General features: G+C 39.3%; 3 protein-coding genes across 3 annotated transcripts in view; all 3 read right to left on the reverse strand.

Moving 5' to 3' along the window:
• The window catches only part of FNBP1L (formin binding protein 1 like), a 52,941-nt gene extending 48,656 nt beyond the window's left edge, over window positions 1-4,285 (reverse strand). The window contains exon 1 of the mRNA XM_015869953.2: window positions 4,208-4,285. Coding sequence (XP_015725439.1) covers window positions 4,208-4,270 — 63 coding nt within the window. The 5' untranslated portion in view covers window positions 4,271-4,285. The remainder of the gene's footprint in view (window positions 1-4,207) is intronic.
• A 2,551-nt stretch (window positions 4,286-6,836) lies between these two features.
• On the reverse strand, window positions 6,837-17,039 carry DR1 (down-regulator of transcription 1). The gene is made up of 3 exons (XM_015869959.1): window positions 16,689-17,039; window positions 11,786-11,949; window positions 6,837-8,978 (listed from the first exon to the last, which is right to left on the reverse strand). The coding sequence occupies exons 1-3, from the start codon at window positions 16,906-16,908 to the stop codon at window positions 8,832-8,834; spliced, it is 531 nt and encodes a 176-aa protein (XP_015725445.1). The 5' UTR covers window positions 16,909-17,039; the 3' UTR covers window positions 6,837-8,831.
• Window positions 17,040-18,407: 1,368 nt separating this feature from the next.
• On the reverse strand, window positions 18,408-26,071 carry LOC107317369 (retinol dehydrogenase 8-like). The gene is made up of 6 exons (XM_015869960.2): window positions 24,452-26,071; window positions 23,221-23,382; window positions 22,526-22,705; window positions 21,327-21,420; window positions 19,610-19,793; window positions 18,408-18,736 (listed from the first exon to the last, which is right to left on the reverse strand). The coding sequence occupies exons 1-6, from the start codon at window positions 24,546-24,548 to the stop codon at window positions 18,500-18,502; spliced, it is 954 nt and encodes a 317-aa protein (XP_015725446.1). The 5' UTR covers window positions 24,549-26,071; the 3' UTR covers window positions 18,408-18,499.
• Window positions 26,072-26,207: the final 136 nt, after the last annotated feature.

The following is a 26,207-nucleotide window of genomic DNA, read 5'->3' on the forward strand; positions in this document are numbered from 1 at the left end:
ACAAGATACCATAAGTTTAAACACAAAGCCTATTTGTTAAAAGCATGTTTCAGAGGCTGTATGAGTATTTGCATTGAAAAAACAACATTCACAGCTGGTCCCTGGTTGTTGCTTGCTTTCCAGCTGCACTTCATCCAGACCAAGAGATGCATGTGTACACAGGTGAGCATTCACATTCACTCCATCTAGGGGAGCCAGCATCCCATCCCAGGTGCAGCCCTGCCCAGAGATGCTTCTCTAAACTCATGAGTATGCAGGAAAAAAAAGCTTGTCAAAGTCTCACCCAATGGACTCAAGAAGGGAAACACATTCAAGGCATACTGATGAAATTACTGCATGCAGCAAAGGCTCCATGACAAATTGCATTGTTCTGATATCCTTGTACACCATTATCACTCTCTGGAACATGATAACAATGAAGTAAATTCCCTGCTGCATTTAGCTGGTTTTCCCCATCGAGTAATTACACAGAATTTAACAGAAAACTGCCCAATTTTGGTCTAAGCCAAACCTACCTCATTCTATTTACTACACCTGGTATATATTTCAGTAATCCTGTTCACCTCTCAGCAGAATCTAGTTGGGTTTACAAGTGTACCACAGGATGTTGTCTTGGCAGAGCCACAACCAGCATGATTAACTCAGAGCGGCAGAGCTCTGTCTGGCACTCCCCACAGGCACACATCCCAACAGAGCAGCAGTTCAACTTCCCATGGTCACAGAAGGCAGCATGGCCAACAAATTATTTCCAAATACCTCCCTTCTCGGTGTGAGTTGCCACTAATCCTTTTCTCTGCCAGCCAGAAATTGCTGTCATACCAAAATTGGATTTCTACTCCACAAAGAAACATTGCAGCTCATTATCTCTTTTTGCTCTGAAACCAGAAGGATTTAGTTTCATCCCTTTATTTATACACGCATTTCCCTCCATCATCAGCACTCCAAGTGCTCTAATTTCTAAAAATATCAGCATTAACAACACCTCTGTGTAGTGAGGTGATCATTATTTCACAGCTAAGAAAGCATCAGAGACAAAGGAACCGTCACACCTTTCCTTGCATGGCCCCAACATGGTCAACAGAACCCAGCAGCTTCCAACACATCCATAGTTACATCTGGCAGGGGCCTTACTGCCACTGGGTTCCTAATTCAACTATTAGGCAAAATATTTAAACTCACTAGGCTCACAAATATTCCCTTACCTCCGAATTTTCATGGGAAGAACTTTCAGAACTTAATCCACTCCACCTCCCCCCACATGCACACCATTTTCAGACAATACTGAAATGCTCTTTTGTTTTTCAATAGCAGAAGTGTATTTTTTTCTCCCCAGCCAACAAACCAAAGGCACTGCCAGTGATCAGATAACAGGATTACACCTGCTGTAAGCAGGAGAAAAACAGGAACTTCCATCTGTTTTTATGAAATCCCATGTTCGCTCTTCTTGCCTGCCCCCAGACAAGAGCACATCTTTCCATGCCATATGTAGCAAAGGGAAAGTGGTGTCATCCAGCATCAACTGGCAACGCTCCAACAACCAACATCCTCCGATTTTCTTTCCACTGAAGAAAGACTTCAGATAATCTGGCAGTTTCTTTTGTATAATGTACACCTATAGCCCAAGCTGAAGGCTGGACAATTATTATAGGAACATCAGGGGATGTCTGTAAGTCGTGATTCTAAAACATTACCTTGAACTTGTTCATGCTTAAGCTACCTCCCTGAATACTGTCACCACCATGGCTGTGCTACCTGGAGATCTCCAGCTACCACAAGTCTTCTCCATTCTCACACCAACTCCACGTACATTTCCCAATGTTAAAAGAACATTAAGCTATCCAAGTGTCTAACAAGAGGATTTAAATGAATAGGAATGGTCAGTTTGATCAAACTATTTCACAAACACTACATTATCTACAGGCATAGAGATCATTAGTGCCAAGATAATAACCCAAGACATGCATAGCAACTTCTATCTTCTATCTGCTTACAAGCAGAGCATAACAGGTTAATGTGTGTTTGATACTGAAACACGGAGAGTCTGTCACAGTATTAATTCAAGCTGCCAAAAAATGAGTGAAGGAATGAGCAGCCACAGGTCAGCCACATATTTTCAGGCTTATTAAAATATTTAATATCCGTCTGAATCATGTTCAGAAAAATGTATTTACAGTTGTGCAAAACCTGTCATAAGACGTGATCGTAATCAGTACTCCGGGTCAGTAACGAGTCTCCTTAGAGGAATTTTAAGTCTCAGGTGTGCCGGTATCACGCCCCACACCGGCAGCAGCACCGGACTCCCGGCTGAAACCATTCCCTGAGCCTGACAGCCACCTGCTGGCAGGCAACGGAACGAGCAGGGGAACAAAACCGACCCGTTTCTCCTGTAGCTCACCAGATCCCGTTTCACTGAATGAATATCAGCTGCGTTAATTTGAAACAGGGGGCAGGGAGCCCTCGGCTGCCCTACCTTGTGCACCGCTGCTGGCTGCAGCTTCTCTCCTCCGCAGGAGCTCCCCTCAGCGCTCAGCAGTTCGCTGTCACAGGGTCCTTCCTTTGTTACTATAAGCCCCTGGTGGTACCTCCTTTTCTCATGAGAATGTGGATGTCCACGTTGCATAACAAATTTGCATGAAAGAACCGGCAAAGGATCACAATATGGAAGGAAACTCGGAGTAATCTGCATATCCAAGAGCATCCTCTCCTTTCCACTATTAATCATTTGTAAGGACAGGAATGTAAATAAACCATCACTGCCACTGATTTGCTTAATGACATTTCTATTCCATGCAGCAATTACCTTCCTAAGCCTTTCTCTCACATTAATTAAAAAACAACAGAAAACACTCCAGCTCTTCATTATCCTTTCTCCAAAGGTGGGACTCCAACCAGAGCCTGCCTGCCTAAATTTAAGTGATTCCAAATAGACAAAACGAGAAATAAGCCATTTGTCTCAAAAATATTTTTCTTCCTACACGTAACATTTTTTGAGCTCTATTTAGCTAAATTTCAAGACCAACATCTGCCTTTTGGACTTGAGATGCAGATCAGATTAATAGGTAGCAAACCGAGCTATAGACAAGAGTTGCTTTTCCTTCATCTTCAACACCACTGGTTTTCTCCCATACAAATTCTGGGAGAGTAATGAAAAATTTAAAATTAAAAAAAAAAAAATTAAAAAAATTAAAAAATCAGGTTAAGTGAAGAACTAAGAACAGAACTTAATTACAGGTGCTGTCTGGTTCCAACGCATTATCCACATAAATTTGGCTTTATAGTTTGCTAATTAAACCACATACATGGCCCTGAAACCCACACCACTCAACCTCTGGAGCAGAACCTGAGGCCAGCACAGCTCTTGCCAATTAGCCTGGCAAATGAGCTGCCTGTTGAAGAGGCTCACAAATGAGTTTCCCACCTGGGGAGCTGGCAAGGAAGAGGCCACACAGGATCCTCCCAGTCACAGCACTGCAGCTTGTCAGCCACATTCTCAACAAACTCAAGGGATTCTGTATTTTTCCTTTTAAACTCAAAACCATCAAAATTACAAGAGGTTTGCTACCTTAACCAATGACTTTGAAGACCCGAAAGTACTGGAAACAGTGACAGTCAGCTCTCATAATAACTATATATAAAAGGCTTTAAGTCTTGTTTTCAAAATGTCTTCTTGATTCGCCAGCGTCTGAAATCATGCAAGGACCAAATCAAACGCAGAATTCTCTACTCATTTTACCTTGTTGCACATTGACCTACTTACACATAAAGCTTGAAGAGCTACTCAAAGCTTTCAACGGCCAAGTCCACAAAAAAGTTACCAAGTCAAGAATTTGACCAAATTTGAGGACTAACCTGACTCTCCTGGTTGGAATTTGTAAGTTACAAAATTGGAATTGGATACTACAAAAGTGCATCTGAACACAGTCACAAAAGAAAATATTTCAGCATTCAGAAGCTTTATTCTGTGTTCTTAAAGGAGAAGCATCTAAAATGTGCTCCCATAACACAGTCAACACTGGAGATCCCATTTTAGGACAATGTCCAGTTCTCAATCCCTTTCTCACCCCAATTAAAAAACTCTTAAAACAATGAAAAGTCTTCTCTGTCCAAAGAGAACTGCTACCACAATTCTTCCCTCACGACTGTGAGATTCATTCCCTAGAACCTTTTCATCTATAAGGGAAGGCTAATTTAGTGCAAATGTTTCTACCTGTGTAAGTTTTTCAATGTATTCTGTCACATGCTGAGACGGACTAGTTCTACTTGTGCTCATGCTGTTCTGCACCCACTTGGGTACAGAAGCTCATCACTTTATCACTGAAATTCATGTAGTAAATGCTCATCTTCTTCCTGAAAGAAAAGTTCAAACGGTGATTTTGGTCTCTGAACATCAAGGCTGAAAGCAGATAACATAGAATTTTTCAACATTTTGGAAAAGATTAACTTTGCAACAACAGTTACAGCCAATTTAGCCCTGTGTTATTACACCCTGCAGACAGGTATGACTATGTACTTTTCCTCACATTTAATCCAGAATTTCTCCCTTCATTCTAATGATATCATGTAACACAACAGTGTAGGACACAACAGTGATGAATGGGAAAGGCAGTAAAGCATTTCAAGGAAGAAAAAAAAAATTAGGACTACCTAAACTAATTTCCTGTTTGTGAAGCTTTAGTTTTGTTTAATCAAACTTTATTAGGACTAAATATTTGAAAACCAATCTAATAACAATTCAAAAAGTGCAAAAAAAGTAGTAATTGTGAAACTAAAAATGTTTCCCACAATTTCAAGTTTCACAACATTCCAACATACTGAAAGCAAGAAAATAGTTACTCATAATTTAAGGGTAATGAGTTCAGCTGCTCACAACTCACCAAGCAGCCCCAGACAATTAAATTACTGTAAGTACAGAACACAGAACAGAATCCAATACAGAAAACATGTGTAAGTATGTTCTTAAACACATAAATATATTCTTAAGTAAGAAGCAACTACTCCATTTTCTTTATTTAAAAGGTCTGAATTTTACTTGCCTGAAAAATCATCATTCATGCATGAAATCTTGCACCAGTTTTTTCTGCTATAATGCAAAGAACAAACACATTTTTCCCCTGCTCATATTCCTCCTTCATCACACAAATTTTGGAATGATTTTGAGAATAGTCTCCTTTGCAGCAGGACAGGATGGTGAATACCGTCAGATTTCTTACGTTACTGTCAGTGTCCTCATAAATTCATTTCTCTTCCACACACTATGCAGCTACCTCAGAGAAACCTTAATTTGTACACAAAACAAAAGAACACTGAATTTTACTTCTAATTGAGCTGTGGGTTTTCATTCTGTAGGTGACGAAACCTGCATACAACATTAATCAAACTGAGTTCTGGCCCATAACCAACCATCTGAAGTACTTCGACACTGCAAATGAATACTTTCATCTCTGACAATGACTTTCAGAACAAGCCTGTTTGTTTTTCCAATTACTTACTTTCTCTAAATGAGTCACCATTCCTCCAGTTTGACACGAAGATAACATCTTGTACCTCTGCACAGTGCAGCACCTTTTAGTTTCGTACCATGTGAAAGCACTTACTTCAAAGCACAGTATGGACTGTTCAGATACAGACATTCTTTCACCAGGCAGCAGGACATTGCCCAAACCTAATTAACACCCATATAATGCTTTGAAGATGTATAAGAGCTTACAATAACTGACAAGAAACAGTACTGAACTAAAACCAAAACTGGATAGTGAAATAATTCCTATTGAAATGGGCATGGAATTCATTCTAAGGTATACTACACATCAATACGGCTCCACATGCATCTATTACTCTAGATGCCAGCTGAGGAGGGGAGAGGATAAATCAAATGCAGGTCTTGCATGGTGAGACTTTGTGCCTCTGAACCAAATGAAAATAGAGTTCACTGCCTTTGCTTTAAGGTTTTTTCTTCCTTTCTCACAAAGAAACATGTCTAATTTATCATAAAGATTAACCAGATAATCATTCAGCCTTAAAACTAAATGTATTCTTGACCCAATTTAATATGCTTCTTACAAACCATAATTCCACAAATATAAGGCATAGTAACTTCTATGTTTCTTTTCTTTAGCTTTGAATAGGAAAAGTGTCAATTCTTACCTGAGCATTTGCTTCGGGCTGTGGGATAGAAGTCTTCGTTCTGCATTCCTGTAGTTGACATTGCAATAAAACACTACCATGAGTCAAAACCAAATTTCCCCTTCCCCAGCATAGAAAACATCATCTGAAAATGCATTTTTATATTATTCAAATCTATACCAGGAATATTCATGGAGTAATGCAAGTAATACAAACATTCTTAACTTTAATGAATGACCAGTGAAGATTCTCCCATCTGCCATCACTACTTGACTTTTCCTTCCTGAGCTGGAATGCCTGAATAAATGAATCGGTCTCAAAATTTAAAAGAGTCTCTCTATGTAAAATCACTTCAACAGAAAACTAACACACATTCTTATTTCCCCAGCCTCTGTCTGTGATCTTCCCTTTGAAATACTTTCAGCTTTAATGGAAGTTTACCTGATCTACAGGATCCGGGTCCAACTTTCCAAGTCACGAAGGTTAGCTTATAAAAATGCATATGCACAAAATGGAATTCCCAAGAGAGCAGGACAACCCAGAATGACTCTCCATAAGCATGTAACAACTCCAGTGAACAGCAATGCCATCCAGCAGCACTCAAGTTGAAAAGTCTTTGGTCACAAAAAGTTTTCAGCAGGTCAAATAACAGCACAGCTTAAATAGTCTTAAATTTCTTCTTTATGAATGCAATGAAGAAGGCAGACTATTCATTAAATATAAAAGCAATTTTATAAAAACACATCAGAATTTTATTGCTTGAAGAATACAGCATATGAAAAAAGCACAAGAATGTCCAAAAGAAAGGTCACAAGGATCCAAACATATTACACCATACATACCAGATGCAGTAAAATGTTAACCTGAATTCTGCATCAGAAAATAAAGGTGTGAAAATATACCTAATATTATTTAAAAGGAAAAGACTCATTTAAAATAGAAAGGTGTGAAGGTGTTACAGTACAAATTAGAAAAGCCAACACTGCACATTAACATTGTATCACTAGACTAGATTTTCTACCTTTGGTACTTAAACCTTCACAGAAAACCACTTCCTTAATCAAACCTTGCCTAACACATATCATATAGTAGCTGTGAAAGGTTTTTCGTTTGTTTTAACTTAAATATTAAAATACATTTCTGACTTTTCACTGTATTAATGCATTTAAGGAAGTGTTCACATTTACTCTATATGAAACTTAACGCATCTCACACTTAAAAGTCACTAAGAGACTCAGACCTGAATATATGCCAATTGTACCTTGTTCAGATCGTTATGTAAAAATGGACATGATGTTTTCCACTTGTATCCTTACACAAACAGACTTGCTGCCCTCCTCAGGACCCACGACTAGAGCAACCTGCTGAGGTCTCAGGTTAAAATAAACAAACTGCATTGTTACAGAGCTATGAGATCATCTACAGCAGTACACAAGTGGCTTTTCTAGTCTGCTCAGATTAGTGTACCAGAAGATATGACAGTATTACTTCAAGTAACACATTAAAACCCAGTAATGGACACTACTGTGCTTTATTTCAACACAAAGAACAGCCGCTCATCCATTAATCAACAGAATTTTCAAATCAACTATCAAAAGGACTACTACAGTTCTGTTCCATGTCTTACCCATCACTTTGGGAAATCCTTTGTCAAAAACCTGGACTTACCTACAAACCAATTTGAGTGATGAAAATGTTATCTTTGAAAGTATTCTAATAATCCAGTGGCAACCTAGTGTGGAAAACATTAGCATTACGCTGACAACGATGACTTATCAAGGTTAAATAAAATCCCTCTTTTATTGTAAGCATGCTCGGAGCTTCAGCTTTTGCCTTCACAGGCTTGAATCATTCCCAGTTACATCAGCGGAACCAGAACAGTTCTGTTTCATCAAGTTCCAGTTTTATATTTCAACAATATGAACATATCTGGACTACGCAATAACATCAACAGGTAACATTAAATCGGAGCAAAACAATAAGAAGAGTTAGTTTTCCAAAACTGGCAGTCTTCCAAGTAAAATATTCAGTCAGGACTGACTGTCAAAGGACGTAGTAATAAAACCATGGGTTTATTTTTTTCCATCCCATACCAAAAAGGATTCAATTTGTACAACTCCTATTAAACATACGTTTTCACCAAGCTAGGAAAGGTATCATTTTCAAATGGTAACAAGTGTGGTATTGGAGCATTTATAGTATTTATTGCCATATATATCCGCATTTTAAAAAGAACAAAGAATTCAAGACTGTACTATGCTGAACTTGACTTCTTTCCCATTAACAGTTTACCTCTACTGTACCACTCCCCCCAAAAACAATTAAAAATTCTAAGTAAGATTTTATAGTTTAGTTAAAAGGGAAGAAATGCAAATGTGGATTTAGAGCTTTTTGTATAAATCTCACTGTATTTTATAAACTTGTTGTTCATTGTAACACTGTTTATTGATCAAATAAGTGACGCACTGCTATCTAAAATTTCCATATACACCATTAAAAATCCAAAGTCGATATGATACTGAACCTTAAATCTTCAAGAGTTCAAAAAAAGACAGTTTATACATGTACAGCACACAACAGCAGACACCCCTAGAATACCAACTGCCAGTCCATGATGCATACAAACTTACAGGTAAGCATTCATTTCACTGTTTTCATTGTGCAGGAAAAATATTTCTTAGTGAAGACAGAAACCCAGCTGGTGAATTTCAGATATCATCTTCATCATCTTCATCCTGAGAAGATCCTGCCTGATTGGATGCACTGGCTGAGGCAGCAGCAAGTTGTGCCTGTTGAGCTGCTTGTTGCATCTGCAGCCACTCTTGCTGTGCCAGTTCTGCTTGCTGTTGTCTAGCCTAAAGACATGAATTTAATTGTTAAGGTCATACTGTAACTTGTGAAGAATCTCTAGAGCACCTTAGCTATAAAAGCAGTTTTATCTGCACCTGTAGGCTCCTTTTACATAATTTTTTATTAACTGTGCACACACATGTCTAGAAAACATGTCTAGAAATACCTTTGTTATTTGTACTAGGATGTCCAGCTATATTTGCTCTTCCTCTGAAGAGGCCAACATTTAGAGGATTTATACTTTCCAGAACAAGTACATTAGTCCACACCTCTTTAGTTTCATTGTAAGGGTTGTACTGAACCACTTACTAATGAAAAGATAAAGCAAGACAAAGCAATAAAATAATTTACGGCTCAGTTTCAAGGCCTCTTAGCATTCAGCCACCATTCAGAGACGAGAACAGTCCTACACTGCTGATTACAAATAATGTTGGCAATTACAAATTCATCCCTCTCACCACAGCATGTAGAAATACAAAAAGAAAACAAACAAAAAAACCACCAAAAAACAAAAACAAAAACAAAAAAAAACCAAAAACCAACCCACAGAAATGAAGAAATCCATTATCTCACTCTGCTAAGCCATCCTGGGAAAACAGAGCAATCTGAGCTCTTCTTAAATAAGGAGAGGCAGGTTGAGATGCCTTTGTTACAGAAAGGCATGTTATCTGTACTTCAAGGTACAAGATGTTCTAACCATGTTCTTCAAGTAGCTCACATGGTGCCTTCCCATTTTCCCATTTAGAGCTTTTTTTCTGTTTTTCAGCAACTATTTTTGATTTCAACACTGTGTTAACGTTTCATTTTCTGTTTTGAAAGTTCTCTAAATTAAAAACCTTCAGTATTCTTTATTTGCTCACTGAATTTTCCTTTCTTTTTCCAAAGCCTCAACAAACCAGCTTTCCAAACTTCAAGACACCAAAAGATGGTACTTCAGAAAATGATCAAAACCAGTTTACCTATTTAGTATACATGAAAAAAAGAAGTCTTCCTATACAATAAGAAGTGTTGCAATTTCTCAGCCTGTTCAACACTTCCCAATGAGGACTTCTCAGTATTTCTAAGTTTAAGCAGTAGCCAAGCTAAAAAGGTTGGAAAACAATTCAAGATGCTGTAAATCTGCAGCATCAGCTGTATTGACTAAGAAGCCTTAACAGCATCTGGGGTAAACTGAACTCATTTATCGAGCAACCCATTTACACAGGAACTTTACAAGCAACCTTTAGTAAGGAAGCCTCAAAAAGAACACTTCTGTTGATGACCTCATCTTCCACACTTTTAGACATGCACGAATATCAGGAAGAATCATTAGACTAACTTTAAACATTCACCACCATCCTCATACCAACTTACGTATAATTTAATTGTGCTTAATTCAAGTTAATTAAGTGTAATTTAGTATTAAGTAATACTTGCCACGTTGTAACATAACACTTTTAAAAATCATATAAAAATCAACACAATTTTGTTAAACCTGCATGTACTGTCTTTAATTTAGGCACTAAGGCACAGTATTATGGAATTTAAAACAACCACCAAAACACACTTCACGTGGCCCATTCTGCCTACATAAGGTAGCAATGGTTTTTAGCATTCTTGTTTTATGTTACTTAGGAGGTGGTACCCCCTCAACTATCTTTGTTGTTCTGAATATCCATCATCATTTTGTAGACCAAAGTTTTTGAACAATGGTTTGAAAAAAAAACATGATTTAAGCTGACTACTACATACAAATCAAACCTTAAACAGAAGCAGCCATATTGCTCCTTCTAGTGGTAATACAGTCAGAAAAAAAGTCCTAACTAGTTCAATGCATGCTGACAAGAGCCTCATGCATGCAGAAGCTTTAGTTGGCAAAAAGAATTCATCATGCAAATAAGATTAACATAGCTGGCACCTTATGATACAAACCCAACAATTATGAAGTGTTCCAGCAAGATACAAGTATAGTGAAGTGATGGGAAAGGAGGTCATAGTAATCAGACATAGTAATGACTGAATAAGCATTTTCAGAGGAAACAGAATTATGTAAATTAAGAAAACAAGACTCATGGATTGGGCAAGAGGAAACAAAGATTATTTTCATATCATTTTGTTTAGAGAAAGACTTTCTTGTCAGACTGAGAATAAGACAGAGAAAGATGGTGTAGAAGGATAAATAAAATTAGCTTTTAGTTGTTTAAACCTGGGAACATTTACTATTAGGCAAAGCTGGGATGAAGGAGTATTTGTAGGCAAATTCCTTCCCTGTGCTTCAACTGCCTCCTTAAAAGTTTATGCATGAATTAACTCCAATAGAATCTCGCCACAAGTAAATAAAGATGAGAAAGGACAAATTGGAATTTTTTAACAATTAATTGCTACTTTCAAAGCCTCAATGAATTGTGCAGTGATGGTCACAAACAGAAGAGAGATTCATGTTTTAAATGCAACTTAAGGAAAAAAAAAGGCAATTCCATTTTTTATTCCTCAGCTAAGTAGTTCTTAATGCATCACTACAATACAATGGAAGTACCTGTCTCAATAGTAGGGAAGGAAAAAAAAACAACAAAACTCAAAAACTTCCTAAATCTAGAGTATAAAATTTGTTTGTATGTGTCAACTTGCAGGAGTAACCACAAACAGTATCTTACTTATTGACTCGACTTTCTGTAACACAAGCAGGACAAGAAGATCAATTGCACCTTAGACGCTACAACAGTCATCAAGGAAAGGAATACTTCTAGGTGTGTGTACATGTTTTTGCAGCATCAGATTCACCACATTAATTATTACAACCTCATCTGTCTAAGTGTTGTGTTGCCTCACTTACTTTTGCAAACAATTCCTGTTGCTGCCTTAGAAGCTCTTCTTCCGGAATGCCGAGGTTTTCCAGGCGTGAACTGGCCTTTCTTCTCTTTAGTGCTACGGTTTTGCATTCTTGTAAGACTTCTTTTACTTCACTGATATAGGACCCAAAGCCCAAACTTTCTAGTGCTAGAAAAAATAAAACATTGGTCTTTTAGAAGGCTTTTGAAATCAGATACCAACATGTTTAAACATACATTTATAAAAAATAGAAGACGATTGATCATTTTTCTGTCGTTTGGCAATGAAAAGTTGTGCTTGTGGGAACATGTGACAGCTACTCTCCCTGCCTCTTCTCCTATGCCCTCTAAAGAGGGCAAGCTTTCACACTAGAAATGCAAGGTTTACTGAAGTGCAAAAAGTCCTGGCTTGCAAAGCACTCAGGACTCTCAGATCCATTTTGCTTTATTCTTGGAAAGCCTCCATCTTCATGTTCTGCACATCAGATTCATACATCAACTACAGAACCAAGATGCCCTTCCTATGTGAACTGTGATCCATTAATCTCTCCATGATTCTATCTTTCCATTTTTGTTGCAAGTCTTCAAATAAAATCATTTACCTATAACAAAGAAAACTTTAAAGATAGAAACAACAAACATAACCATAGAAATTCACTTTAGTTTTGGATCTGAATATCTGATCTCATTTTCTAGATGCCAACAACACATATTACATATACAGTTACATACAACTCCTTATTGTTTTGGAATGGAAATCCTCGTACTTATGTCTACATTAAAATGCATTCAGAAGCTGTAACACAGCATTTTAACCTGCCCAAGGAAACCTGAAGCACAGCTGTATTCTGCAACAGCTTTTAAAGAATGCAAAAATAACAGAAAGGTTAAAAACAAAACAGGCAAAACATATGAGAAAAGGCACATTTTGATATGCCACTTGCTACCATATGCCTCCACACACACACACCCTAAAACAGAACCTAATACAGAACAGGCTGGAAGTATCACACAGACACCAACTACTTAGAAACAAGCCCCAGCTTCATTCAACACCTGGTTCACTTCCAGTAGTTACGCAAGTCCGAGTTTTCCTTATAGAATGATACTTAATATTTATCTTACTTTATTTCAACCTTATGTAATAAACTTTCCAAGAAGTCACACTAAAACAAACTACATAACAGTAAATATGAACAACATTATAAACAAACTGACTCACAGTACATCAGACTACTTTTCCACATGTTTCTACATGATCCTTTCCTACCCACAACTGAGGGGCAGGCCACCACAGTAACACAAAGCCACTCTGTAAACCTGGGGCTTCCAACACATACAAGGAGACAATTAACGCACTACCTTCAATCTAGCAGCACACTACAGCAGGACTGCCATTCTTTTAAGGTTTGGCAAACATATTGGAAGTGGCTTTACATAATACCTATTTCTTAAGAAAAATGAAGTTAAGAGACGAACCAATTTAGAGATAATTAAATTACTCCAGACAGCATGCCAGTTCAGCCTCAGCCCACGCAGACACTGGAACCGTTTCAAATTAGTCCAGAGTTTCTATGAGAATCAACAAAAGCTTTCTCGAACCTGTTTAACACAGTCTCAGTAAAGAGGAGTCAAACATGTCCCTGGTGCAGAACCGGTTCTATAAGCAGCCTATTAATATTAAGGAGCTCATTTTATTTTAAAATGTAAACAGTAAATTCAATCAACTATTTCAAACTCAGAGCTTTTCCTTTTCAGCATTAAGGTGTTTAGAAGTCTACATGTCGAACATGACTAAGATGAACTATCACAGTGAATACAGATGTTCATAGAAGAATACTGACAGAGATCAGGCTTAGCAATCTGCTGCACTGGAGGATGAGCAGCTGCCCAAATCAACAGCAAGTTGTATGTGCCACTTAAAAGAATGGGAATTCATGGGAAGTACTTATAGCTACATACTTTTCTTTCGGACTGTAACTATGACAGATTCATACAATAGCTCAATACAAATACAGCAATAACACTAGGCCTGCTGCAAACAAGTGAAGCTGTAGTGAAACAACTTCAGAATTTCACACTCTTGAAACAAACTGTGGCTTTATGGAGCACATGCATGGAAGGAATAAGCGTCTATCCCCTTCTAACAGCATGGTACTCAAATGCTGAATTAGTGAGTACCTGAGCAGAGCCACCTGTCCACCAAAATCTAGAATCTTTCTACTTCTAGAGTGTTAAGCCCACACATCTATCCAGACTGCTGAAAATCTGATATATTACAGGTATTAGAACAATCCCGTAAGATTTCAGAAGCTGGTTCCCAAAACACAGAGCTTTAGAAAGGTACAGAGAAGGAAACTTTCACAGATGTCAAATCGCACCTGTCCTTTTAGTTCAGCTTCCTCCCATTCTTAAAGACTGCATGAAGACACAGATGTTCGATTAATCCATTAAACATAACTACTTGTAGTTCTACATTTGTTTTTAATGCAATCAAGTCACTTGTATATGAGATGCTTATCTTCATAGCCCTTCCAAAATAAAGTAACTTCAAAAGTGAAAAATCAAGTTTTTTGCATTAAAGCATGAGCTGAACAGTGCCAATATCCTAACAGCCCACGAAGAAAGGCTACCGGATTTGCCCACCGTAGTACATCTCAGCTCCACACAGACAAACCAATCCAAGCAATCAGCTCCACAAAACAGTGATTTCCTACCGCACCATGTTCAGAATCCAACAGAACACCAGCTTCTCAAAATCCCACCTCATCACAACTTACACAGCTACCAAGTGAGCCTACTTTCTGTTTCCAGAACTGATCCCCAGTGCCTTTAACTGCTGCAGAAACTCTCCACCTCCACTCAGACCATTAGAGCCTTGAAGTCTTCAGGCACATTTTACATTAGTGGTGAGTGCCTGGCTTAGCCCGACTACATCTACCACAGCAGATCTCCCTCAGGATGCAGGAAGCCTCTGCTTTTCTTTCCCTATGCTGCCTGTAGGCACCGTGCCAGTCAAGTGTCTGTTACCACACAAAGAAACATCGCAAGAACTTCACCCATCTGAAACAACCCAGCAGTGTGGGTGAAAGTGTTCCAGCCCAGTACGTGTCCACACAGCCATTTTTTCCCAGTGCAATGGTGTGTCCTCAGTACTGCCCAGACATGGAACTACAACAAGCTGCAGTTTCGGATTAGTTCCGATACAGCCCAGTTGCAGGATGACACCAGGTGGAAGGGTGCCTCTTCCCCCTTTTTTCCTCTAGGCCCTGCTTCTAACCCAGCACTCTCTCATTCACAGGAACCATCCTATCAGCAAACTCATGTGACAGTGAACTACCTTCCCTGATGTCCAAGTTTTCACAGTGTCAGAAAAGAGACTGTTACATCCAACTCTAGAGACGATGCAAAAACATCCCTGTTGGCAGCAGCCTGCTCAGCTGTGATGTGATGCCCATTTTATTTCTAATGGAGTTGACTTAAGCCATTAAAGGGACTGGGTTACCTCAGTGATCACAAATGACATATTTGTTAACTGAATTTGTTAGCATCATGGTCATGAAGGTATATCAAGGTACAGTTAAAGCAGCAAACATCTACAGCGCCTGAAGGCCAATGACAATGTTGATACACAATGCCTCTGCACACATCCCTGCTCCCTACAGAACAAACAGCCTGTACCATCACACTTGACATGAGTTCCATCCACTAACTGACCGTGGCTGGAGGAGCACAAGCACATCCCTGCAGGTGAGGAGACCAGTAAATCCAGGAACAACCCCTTACACCTCTGGAAGCATCAGAAAAAGCATCTCTCTCCAGAGTGTTCATCAGCAATGTTTGACTAAAATGGATGTAATATAAAAGCACTTTTCAAACACGATGACACAGAGCTCAACAAAATACTTATGTGTATGTCATTAGCAGTTGGTCTCCAACCATGTATACGCATTTGCTTTCAATTTGTTACCAAATTGCTGTTCGTAATTCTATCAAGTAATTGAAACTCTTCTGGTGAACAAGCTGGGACTAGTGAAAGAAATATACAATTTTGACCACAAATAAACAGAGAATCTCATTATGTTGTTTCTTAAGCTAACTCGACACCATTACAACCCTGGATATACCTCTATGGCAAATACTACTGCCAAGCGCTCTATCAAGCAACAGAATGAAGCACGCTCAGGATCAGTGTTATCAATTTGTTTGCAGCAGTCACTGTTATCAATACCCATCACTTCAGCAGCAAAGTGAACAGCTCCTGACAAAAGATGCTTGTTGCAGAATTACACACGACATAAGAAAGCTCCCTACTTGTGGGAGAACATAAAGAAAAGCAAAGGAGATGTACTGAGAAAACTTTCATTCAACAAGGGGAAGTAGGAGGCAACAGCTGCTAAGCAAAATGCAAAGGAGTACATCATTGTTACATGTTTCCCACAACAGACAGGAACAGCGGATTTTAAATGATCGAATTGCAAGGACAGACCAGGAAAAGTATCTCACATTTTACAGAATCTATGCAAGCAGACTAAGCTCCACATACCAACCGTGGGCCTTTAGTCAGTCTCCTTAGAAATGCACCTAATAAGCTCAGTACCTTAAAACACACTGCAAGAGAAAGCTGCACTGCTATTACAAAGAGCAGCCCTCGTTTCACGAGCCTGAAAAAGACTGTTGGGCTCGGAGAGCTCTCCAGGCATCACCCTTCTGTGAACGACAAGACGAGAAGCCGGTGCCGAGCCCACAGCAGCGCCTCCAACCAAAGACACAATCCCCCTGCAGGGCACTGACCGGCCGGACCACACGCTGTGTCCCCAAGGCCCTTAATGCTCCCGTTTCGTCCCTCACACCGTCAGAGCACAGCACGAAGCAGCCGAGCGCAGCACGGGGCCGCCGGAAACTCACCTTGTATGACGTGCTCCGGGGATATGGTCTTCTTCTCCGACTTGTTGCAGATCTCGTTGGCCTCGGAGGAAATGAGGTGGATGAACTCGGTGCAGCAGTTGACCACCAGTTCCCGGGCATCGTTCGCCACGCGGACGTTGGGGAGCGTCTCCTTGATCATCTTATTGATGGCAGCCCTGGGGATGGTCAGGTCGTCGTCGTTGCCCGACGACGATGCCATCCTCGCCGCCACCGGCCCACAAGGGCCGCCCCGCCTCGATCCGCGCTCACGAGCCGCCCAAAGCCCCGAGTGGGGCGGCACCGAACGGGAACCGTGAGGGTGAGCGGGCAGCGGCAAGGCCGAGATCGGCAACGGGCAGCAACGGAGAACAACGGAGAGCAACAACGGAGAGCAACAACGGAGAGCAACAACGGAGAGCAACAACGGAGAGCAATAGGCAGCGAGCTGCCGGCGGGGCCGGGGAGCGCTGCTCGGGCTCACGACTCCCTCGGCCGCGGTTCCTGCCACTGCCGCCTCCGCCACATCCTCCGGGGCGTCGGCGCCGCCACCTTATGAGTGGTGCGAGGGAAGCCGGCCCCGAGCAGCGGCACAGCACGGTACGGTACAGCACAGCACGGCACAGCACAGCACGGCTCGCTGCGGGCGGCGGCGCCGGTGAACGCTGCCGCGAGACGGAAACGGACCGACTGCGGGCTCCACCTGCGCACAGCGCCGCTTCCGCCGGATGTCGGAACGCGCTTCCGCCGCCTGGCTCCGCCCCTTCCGCCGTGAAGCGCCGGAAGCGCTGGGGGCACCGGGCCGGGCCACGTGCGAGGGGCGGGCAGCGACCGGGAAACGGGCAATGGGCGCTGAGGGAGCTGGCCAGCGGCACGGCTGGAATTCGGCTTCGTGGTGCTCTATTCCAACCGGAGAGAGCGCTGACGAGGGACAGAAGCACGGCCCTACACACAGCACAGACACTGTGAACGTGCTGGGCGCCTACAGCCTGAGAGGGCACGAGCACCTACAGCCGGCAGGAGTGATGGCAGAACGATGAGATACATGAGCAGATTGTGTTGGAACTGCAGCTCAGTGAATGCAGAGTGGTACAGTCAGGAAAAGAAAAGCCTGTGCTGTGCAGCTTCAGCTGCTGCTGCTGAATTGATTTGAGTTTTTATTTCTTTTAAAGATGAATTCTAAAGAATTTGCAATTTATTTTCCACGTAAAAAATGATCAGCAGTAAAAAGCCTTTGTCTTCTTTAGGTAAACTGGTTACTGCTGTTAAAAACAAAGAGAAAATGTACCAAAGCAGTGGATAGACAGGAAGGTGTTACAATGAGGTGATTTGTTAAAAACAAACCAGAACAATAAAACTCCATAATACATTCGTCAGAGCATATAAAGGAAGCATTTGGAATAGTCAGCTTCAATAGAAATAGTAACTACTTCAGCTGTTGCACCTTAAGATTGATGAAACTTATTTATATATCAAATATAATTATTTATAGATTCTTACTAGCCTTTTCATACAGTACACATCTCAGGGTGTGTTAGCTTATAATTGAAGGGAAGCAAATTGATATTAAATACTTAAGAGTTTAAGTCAGTGCTCATCTTTCCATGGAAAGAGAACTCTAAATAGCAATGCTGACTGGAATAAACCTGTACATCGAGGATTTTAATTTCAAGGTTCTGCAGACTAAAGATAAAAATACTGAGGTGATTATCTAAAGTAAGCTCAGAGATCTCGAATGCCTTTATACAGTTACAGAACAAACAACGACATGGTGTTAGCAGCAGCTCTAACAATTAATTCTAGCTTGCACAATCTCACTGTGATGAAGATTTTCCCAGGTCAAAGCTTTTTCTGCTTCTCCACCTCAGCAATTTGATGAAGTTAAGACTTGCACTGAAGATTTTGTCATGGTGAAAAACCATTTTGTAGAATGTATCAATGGGTAGATCTCCATTTGGATCTGCGTATTTCAGTGTTGTCATGGGTGTATACAAGGTATTGGTTTGATGGCGAAAAGGTGGATTTTCCGCAAGTATTATCTTGACTGTATGCTGCCAAGAATTAGAAGTGGAATCATTAAAGAACCTTTACTGAAATAGTACATTAAAAATCCTGTTTTCATTCAAGTAGATGAAAAGCAGATGAAGAAAATGGTAGAATTGTGTGAAATGCCATATGCGACTTTATTAGAATTTCATTAGAATTTTTTATTCAAATATTTAAGACTAGAATTTATTCATAATCCTATTTCTATTCCTCTACTCCACTTTATACAAAGAATCCTGCACAACCCTCCAGAAGTATCCCTGCATGCTCACAATAGGTAGATAGTTAAACTGAATTCACTAGAAAAGAGTCACAAAAGTGCACTTTACATCAAGGGAACTTTCAGTGTCAGCATATGTTATGTGTTAGCAGCCAGCAGCTGAAATTGTTGTCCCTTCTAATAACTTGCTTCCACTTGTCTTCCTGAAGAAAGCCCTGAACACCAAAAGCGACATCCAAGTATCTATTATCGTGCCTTTGGTGTTCTAGGGTAGTCAAGTCAACTTCACACCCACCTCCCATTCGTGGAGAGCTACTTGTGAGAGAGGAGAGAGTTTACACAGGCAGAAACCAGATGTAACGGTGAAGAATGGCAAGACTTGACCAGATGATGTGTAAAAGCACACATCCACAAGGGTATTTGTATATATACGGGAGAGTTAACGATTGCCTTTCAGTGGAAAAAAAATAAAAATATTCCTTCAATGTTCTAGAGGGTCTTGTTTACAACTCCTGGGATTCTCTTAAGTTTTTATCATTCTTCTAAGTTGCACAAATACCGTTTAATTAAATCTAACACGTGGACAAAACAACAAAAGCAACCAATAAACCAGTGCACTCTTAATTTAAAAGAAAAATGAGAATTGTTGATGAGTTACCTCTGCAACTTCCTCAGCACTTTGTCCAAGGCTCTGGAAAATTTGTTTGTAATTTTTAAGGTAAATATTAGTAAACATCTCAGCTGTTTCCTCATCTGCAGCTGAAAGATCCATTTTCATTCCATCTTCAAACACTTTTCTTTCAAACTCTGTAACCACTGGACCTGGTTCAATCAAACTTAACCTATCCAAAAGCAAAGGTATACAGATTGTTACTGCTCTCCACATGAAATGCACCTTTCTATGCTTCTTAAAAATGTATACTGAAGGTTGCAATCTGAGGTTTAGCTAGGAAACAACAGGAAGTATGTCTTATCAAGGTGGCCCACATCACATTGTTGCTCTGAAGCTGCTATCCATCCACATACAGCAGAAAAATCTGCACAGCATATCTGTCACGAAGGCACTATAAGTTGATTCACAACAGAAGCCAGTGCAGTTGCTACTTGCTATCTTGGAATTGTGGAATCTGACAATTATTTATCCACAAGAACTTCAGAAACTCAAAGAAAAATAATGTAAAGATAATAAAAAATTCATTACTTTCTACTTTCTGGACAAAATCCCACATGATGTGTTATCGTTAACAGTTTTTCCATGATAATAGTAGCTGAAAGAGAGTGGAATTACCCAAATATGAACTTTTGGTCAAGTTGTCAGCGTTACATGGATCCCCCTTCATTAATTACAGAAAATACTGAGAATTTTCCTGTTGACAGACAGATTTGGTTGCTAACAAATACAAAAAATCTGATTTTGATCAGTAGGTACTGCAGCAAGTCACAGAAATGCAGTTACTGGGCAGCTCTTTTCTAGTTCTGTTCTCAGGTAGTAATTAACCCATCACAACGTTTATCAAAACACTCTTTGGGATAGGACCTCTTTCCAGAGCTGAATTTTAGGCAGGCTTTTCTTCAAAACCAATACAGCATTATAGCCTTACAATCCCATTATGGTATTTATTTTAAATCCCTCCAAACCGTTCATAGCCTTATGCAAAATCAAAGTTTGGAGTCAGCTTTGTCTCTGGAACCCCATGTCAGCAGCCGTCTCTTTTGCCACAGCAGAAGGGCTAAGCACTCAAGCACACACACATGCAAGCGATGTTTAACAATTCTTGAATTTCACACAAAGAATAGATCCAATGTGAATGTACGTGACAAATCCAACACTGAAGTACCACAGTGAACAGGACCATTCTCTTAAATACTGCCTTAAACATTAAGAAACACTACACCACGTTCTTATTGTTTATCTTTCAACCTCCTGTCCCAGTAAAAATCTCACCCCAAGTTTCATTCTAATGAATTCCTTTGTGATTTTCCTCTTTCCCCTCCCTCCTTCTACTCCTCCTTCTCTGCCTCCCCAAGACCTTTACCATTTTTATCTCTAGATTCTTTTCAAAATAAAATACAGGCTTGTACTGTAATATTATTTCTAGCATATGCAAGAATCTGTTCTCAAAAGTATTAAGTAAATTATTCATAGATAAAAGCATTTAATTGCCCACGACGGTACGCTTATTTTAGTATCAAAACTTTATTTGATTATGCATGTGAGGAATGTGGACATTCTATGCTTTTCATGATGTGCAATTTCCATGGGTTCCTCAGTCTGCTTCTCCTAGACAGCAGCAAGCTTTAAGGATCTGTTTGGTAGTTCTGAACACATCTAAAACTGTCTCAAGAACAGTTTACATCTGTGTATCAATACTTACTGCAGCTTGAACTTGAGTGCTTGTATAGCTAAACTTTCGCAGAATCCTTCCACCGCAAACTTAGATGCAGCATAAACGTCATTAAATAAGATACCTGATGGTACAAATAGAACATCCTGAGAACTGTATTCAGCAAACAATTATTTTACTTTTACAAACATATATATTTTCCCAGAATTTCTATAGTCTTGCTGGGAAAACATTAAAAAAAAACAAACAAAACTTATATATATTGGTCTAGTGAAACAATGCTAACCATCATTAATGATTTATTAGCATGTATTCTCAAAATTGCTTATACTAGGAAAGCATGGCTGACTAGCACTCTTCCTCCTCCTAGCTGATGCTGTGATCTCTTTGGATCATAAGTATTTTGTAGTCTAATGTATAAAAGTGCATATAAAATATGCATTTATATACACAATACCATTCACATCATTTACCAGCAAGACTTTTAATAGACGGTAAATAAACACAAATGCTGAGCAACGTGGGAGATTTGATTATGCAAGAGATCGAGTTTGCACTTGAGGGACTTGGAAAAAGAAGTATAACAATCTATTTAGGAGAATGAGAAGTACTGTATTAAGGCAAACTGTAAGGGTTGTTATTGTTTAGGATTCTTCTCACCAGAACAATCCAGGCAGGAATAATGCCTCTGTCTTAGTAATTGCAACACATATATAGTTAGACTAGATGGAACACAAGGGTAGAAACATGATTATTCTTTGCTAAAACTAGCTCTGCAGAGGTTTGTGAGAGGAAACTTTACTAAAGGGTGGTACAGTAGTGCAGGATGTTACTGGATTTTGTTTCTTTACCACACTGCAGGGTGAAGTATGTTTGCCCATCCCCACCTTTCCCAACAGTAAAAACTCATACCACTAAATCCTGTTTTTCAGATAATTTCTAGTAATAATAAATAAAAAAATGATAAAGCAAGAATTGGAGTTAAAACTGATGGCCTTACTCCCACAGAAAAATACTGCAGATTTTGTTGTTTAAAGGCCTTCAGTAGTTGTGCATAGTAGCAGGTTATTGGAATGCATAAAAACATCCAAATGCTGTCCATCAAATAGCTGGATCTTCAGCTTTATAGAGCACAGCAGCCAGATATGATACTTCCTGCATTTTTTCCAGCTAAGTGTTATGCCTTAGATTTTGAATACTGAGCTCTAAGAATAAAAGAACCACTTTGCCTTGAATTCCCATAACACTGCTTATTATAACTATATGCCCGCTCTTCCTCTTCTTCATGTCAGGCAAAATCTCCTTCAGGAGTCGAACCAGTCCAAAGAAGTTGGTATCCATCACGGTTTTCATTTCATCGATAGTCTGACATTCAATTGGTCCAATGAGCCCCATTCCAGCATTGCTAACTGCACAAAACAGAAGACAACAGCAACCAATAACTTTACTACAAAATTAACTTGTCATCTTCGCTGAAAAGCATTTAAAAGTGAAAGTGAGAGGGTTAGGCATTAAATAATCCTTAAATAATCTTTAAAGAAAAGGTTTAAACAAAGAGATGTTATTGTATAACTCAAGCTGTGCAAATACACTTTTATGTAAGTCTAAGGGCAGTAAGTCTTGCACACGATGATGCAGATTTGGGCACAAGTTCTGTTCTCACACTTCATAATAAGGAACTGTATCACCTTATCCAACACACTTTCTGCGACCAAGCCTCTCCTCTGCAAATAAAAACGAGCTTCCCAACTTCACAGAAGCACAGTGAGATTTAATTCATGCCTGCACAAAGCCTGAGAAACCATGAACAGAGTAAACTACACAATGACTATTACTTTAATCACGTGAAAAAATGCACCAATGAAGCTTCTCCAGTGTATTTGTGGAGACAAACAGTACTTATCTGTTCACATCCCGTACTTGCCTAGGACATCAATCCTTCTGTCAGGGATGCTATTCACACAAGTTTTAATGGACTGTTCATCACAGACGTCCAGTTGCTTGATTTCCAAGGTTTTGCCCAGATTATGACCTACAGCTTCCTCGAGTGCATCTTTCTTGGCCAGATTCCGCATTGTAGCATACACTGCAACATATCAGAAACCACAGTCAATTAGAACTAAAACCTATTCTGCGGCAGTGTTACTGAGAAATATTAAAGAACAGTTTTTCATCTGTATCTTAAATGTCAGTAATAGAAACCAGATAAAAACCTGAAGTAGGAAGATCCTATTTTCAACATAAAATAGCACAAATTACCCAGAATCTGGTTCTGAAACCTTTAAGAAATTAGAAAGGAGAATTAAACCACTATGCACAATGTAAAACAAAAGGCATAGTACCAACTCAGGCTGCTGAGTCATTTTTAATATTCCAAACATAATTCTGAAGTCTACACATGCCTTTTAAAAAATAAAAATAAAAAATAAAAAATAAAATCACATTCTAGCTAACAAAAATAACACAGCTATTAAAAACAACACCTGCATCTTTAAGTTGCATAAATGAGCATTTTTGCAAGTAACTTCCCAAAATAAATCACAGATTCATTGAGTGACTGGGTTTAAAAGGACCATAATGATCATTCAGTTTCATTACTGTACCATAAAACTATCTGCAAGCACCCCCATTACAGTAAAATGCTGTAAGAATAAGGATGAGAAACTGATTCCCTGCAGGCTGATATATTTACCTTGCCATCCATTTTCAGTCACAAATATCCCAGTTCTTTTGTTCACCCTCTTATGGGTGAACGGGGGTTAGAATAATGAAACACATCAGGGAAAATAACTACAAGATTTTTATTTTTTCTTCTAAACTAAATTCTTTGGCCTTCAAATTGACATGTACATTTCATTCAACAAAATTTTTAGTAGCCAGAAGTGAAGCTAACTGCAATCATGAGAGAGAGAGAGAGCGTGAGCAAGACTCACATCTGTTCAATTGATGCAGCTGTTCAAGCTGAAATTGCTTATCAGAAGAAGTGGTATATTTTCACTGCACTGTATTTCTTCAATGATAGGAAGGGGAAACTGACAGGAAAGGAGTCAGATTGAATTCTATCATCTATTAAGTAACAGGGAATGAAAAACAAATCAATTGCATTGAAAAATATATGTATTTTTAATATAGATAAATAACAGACATGTTATTACCTTTAAATCTTTCCTGTTCATCTTTCGCCATTTTTACAGCTAAGGCCAATCCAATTCCTGAGGAGCAACCTGTAATAAGGACGGTTTTTCTTGCCATTTTTTCAGCTGTGTGGGTCAAGCAAGAGTTCTCAGAGGACCGTCAACCTAAATGCAGCTGCAGTATGTGTCACTGGCCTTTAATGCTATCTCGAGCTTTCCTGAGTCAACAAATCCAAAAATGCACACCCAGACCCTGCATGATTAAGGGATAATCTCCAGCTAGACAAAAACAGAAACAGATGCTCCTTCATGAGCTTATAATCTCCACTGTCAATATGGACTATATTTAATACAAAACAAGATTAGTCTTATGAGATGAGTAAAGCAATAAAAGACATTTTTTTGTAAGTAGTAGAAAAATTATTTTGTACACCACTGGAAGGAAAAGCCTTGCCATGATCATGACCAGTCTCTAGCATTAAGTCTGCAATGCATATCAAGCACGCAAAACGTGATCCTTCTGCTAAGGGTGTTCAGACTTCCCATACTTAAAGCACTTATCATTCTTTTGAAATAGAGCAACACATCATTTTATTCCCACAATGCCACCTTCTTATGGGAATGTCTGTAACTTAAGAGTCCTGACAGGCTTTACAATCTAAACAAAGGAAGAAAGGAAGAAAGGAAGAAAATTGAAAAATGTGATGTGGATTTAGGAGACAAGTTGTTTAGTCACATTCCTCACATTGCTTTCTGGTACCACTCCTGTACAAGACAAGAGAAAGTGAGCAAGCACACCAGCAGTGTGGCAATCAGCCTGGAAGGCTCTGAACATGCCAGCTTTACTACATCCTTGCAATCACTGAAGCCTTTGAACTATTTTGATTCACAGATTCCAGAATAAAGTTTTCCAAGAAACAGTAACTCCATGTCAATGCAACAAGCTCACAAGAATGAACTTCCCAGGCCTTGGGTAGATTTAAACTAGTTAGTACCTCAAGAAGAGCAGGACTCCACAGAAACATTTACCTGAAATTATATTAGCTTTCCAAAGAGGAAATTAACGTAGCTATTACAACAAGTCAAATTATTAACTTCTCAGATCAACGACAAGACAACACCACAGCACCAAAGGTTTGTAATAACATATAATTATGATTCTTGGTATTTATCAGGCTTTGCACACTGTGTTACCACAGCTTTTACTATTCGCACACGTAATTTTAGTACAAACACTGTTTGGCTGATCCAGCTATTTGCAAAATTGCTTTTGCTGCTCGTGCACATTTATATTTAGTGCATGTAGGAGGGGCAAGTGAGGCTTTGCGCAACACCATATTAGTGGAATTCCACAAGCATGGTGACACAACTGTGATTACAGGGAGGTTATATATTCCCCTTTTAAGCCCCTCAAACCAGGATTTCATACTCCTTTTTTTTTTAAGACATCAGTCTGAATTTTGATGCACACATTTCCAGGCAAACTGATCTGCTTAACAAGAGGAAAAATATTTTTATTATTATAATACTGGCCCAATTACTTCTACTGTTTTTAAGTTACTATTATTTAGAGAAGAGCTTGATTTAAAACACACAATACAGTCATTTCAAGTGCATTTTTTGTTGCACTTGTGGAGCACGTCTGCATATCTAGTTAAAGTGACCTACCTGCTACCAAGGAGTTTAGCACAGTTCTACCTGCAGAGCTCCTGAAATAACAGAGCTAGGCTGTTTTTTTTCTGTCTGAGATGCACTCTTAATACAACCAACCCCTAAC

This window comes from Coturnix japonica, chromosome 8 (genome assembly GCF_001577835.2).
Source record: "Coturnix japonica isolate 7356 chromosome 8, Coturnix japonica 2.1, whole genome shotgun sequence".
Classification (NCBI taxonomy): Eukaryota; Metazoa; Chordata; class Aves; order Galliformes; family Phasianidae; genus Coturnix; species Coturnix japonica.